Genomic DNA, 1,389 nt, shown 5'->3' on the forward strand with positions numbered 1-1,389 from the left:
TACACATCATCTTCCCCCAAGAATTTTTCTAAACGTAATTTAATTTGACAAGCATTAATACGGGATGTTTCTAAAAATAGGATATCAGATTTATTGGAGAAGAATGGGAGCAATTTTGTATTTAGGAGATTGCAACATTTACCTCACCTTAAAAAGAAAATAACTAATAACAAAAACGAAACAAGTGAAGCAGAATATGGTTTTGGTTGTCTCACATTAACATTGCCATTTATCTTCAGTTCCACTTTGTTGATTTCAGGTTAGTTACGAGTGAATGTAATGAGTAGATGGAAAGAAAATCCTAGACTTTCCTTTCTCTTCTCTTCCCACTTTTTTTCCTTTTGTTTTTAAGGATATTTTCCACAAATTAGTTTTGCTTTGAAGGAGTTGGGTAAGAGAAGCGATGTATAAATTTAGAACTATTATTTTTATAACAGTGCAGCCTTCCTATTAAGACATCGTTTTCTTTTAACATTGTAAATATTTGGGTATGAGCAACTAGTAATTTCTGAATTCTATAACAGTCCTCCCTCCAAATACTCTGGTAGTTTATTGCTAAAATTATCACTAATAAGGGAGACATGACTGGCTGACTAACTTCTGACCACACACACATGTATACAAACTTGTGCACACATACGCACACACACATATATACAAACTTGTGCACACATACGCACACACACATATATACAAACTTGTGCACACATACGCACACACACATATATACAAACTTGTGCACACACACACACACACACTTATTCCGTTAATATGTGTACGTGTTTGTATGTGATTTAAAAAGAGGCTCTTTCTCTGGCTCATGATTTAATTAGTTATATTAAAAACTGAAGACTGTTATGAGACAATTCAAGTTTATTTAATTATCTACCATGATAATGATAATAAAGATCTCAAAAAAACACGAAGGTTTTGATATTCGCACAAAAATTTTGTTGGGCGATAAATTGACAAGGTTTATGGGACAAGGGAAACAACTCTATGCGCCTAAACGGCTTCGTCCAACGATTTCATTGCAATGAAAATGTCGTTAAGTAACTATTTCTATAAACTGATGAAAAATTGATATTATCAATCTCTAGAAATAAAACTATAACTGTACCTATACCATATCATAGTCTTAGAAAGTAATTTTGAACGATTATCACAGACTAGAAACATGGTGTACATAAATAAAGACACCAGAGAGGAAGGCAGAAAAAGAGAGATATTAATGTTGTTAGAAAGGTGAGCTCGGCAGGAACGTTAGCACGCCGGGCGAAATGCGTAACCGTATTTCGTCTGCCGTTACGTTCTGAGTTCAAATTCCGCCGAGGTTGACTTTGCCTTTTATCCTTTCTGGGTCGATAAATTAAGTACCAGTTGAGCACT

General features: G+C 34.3%; 1 protein-coding gene across 1 annotated transcript in view; it reads left to right on the forward strand.

The window, feature by feature from the left end:
- Positions 1–1,216: 1,216 nt before the first annotated feature.
- The window catches only part of LOC118761625, a 12,123-nt gene continuing 11,950 nt past the window's right edge, over positions 1,217–1,389 (forward strand). The window contains exon 1 of the mRNA XM_036499704.1: positions 1,217–1,245. Coding sequence (XP_036355597.1) covers positions 1,232–1,245 — 14 coding nt within the window. The 5' untranslated portion in view covers positions 1,217–1,231. The remainder of the gene's footprint in view (positions 1,246–1,389) is intronic.

This window comes from Octopus sinensis, unplaced genomic scaffold, assembly GCF_006345805.1.
Source record: "Octopus sinensis unplaced genomic scaffold, ASM634580v1 Contig15801, whole genome shotgun sequence".
In the NCBI taxonomy this organism is placed as follows: Eukaryota; Metazoa; Mollusca; class Cephalopoda; order Octopoda; family Octopodidae; genus Octopus; species Octopus sinensis.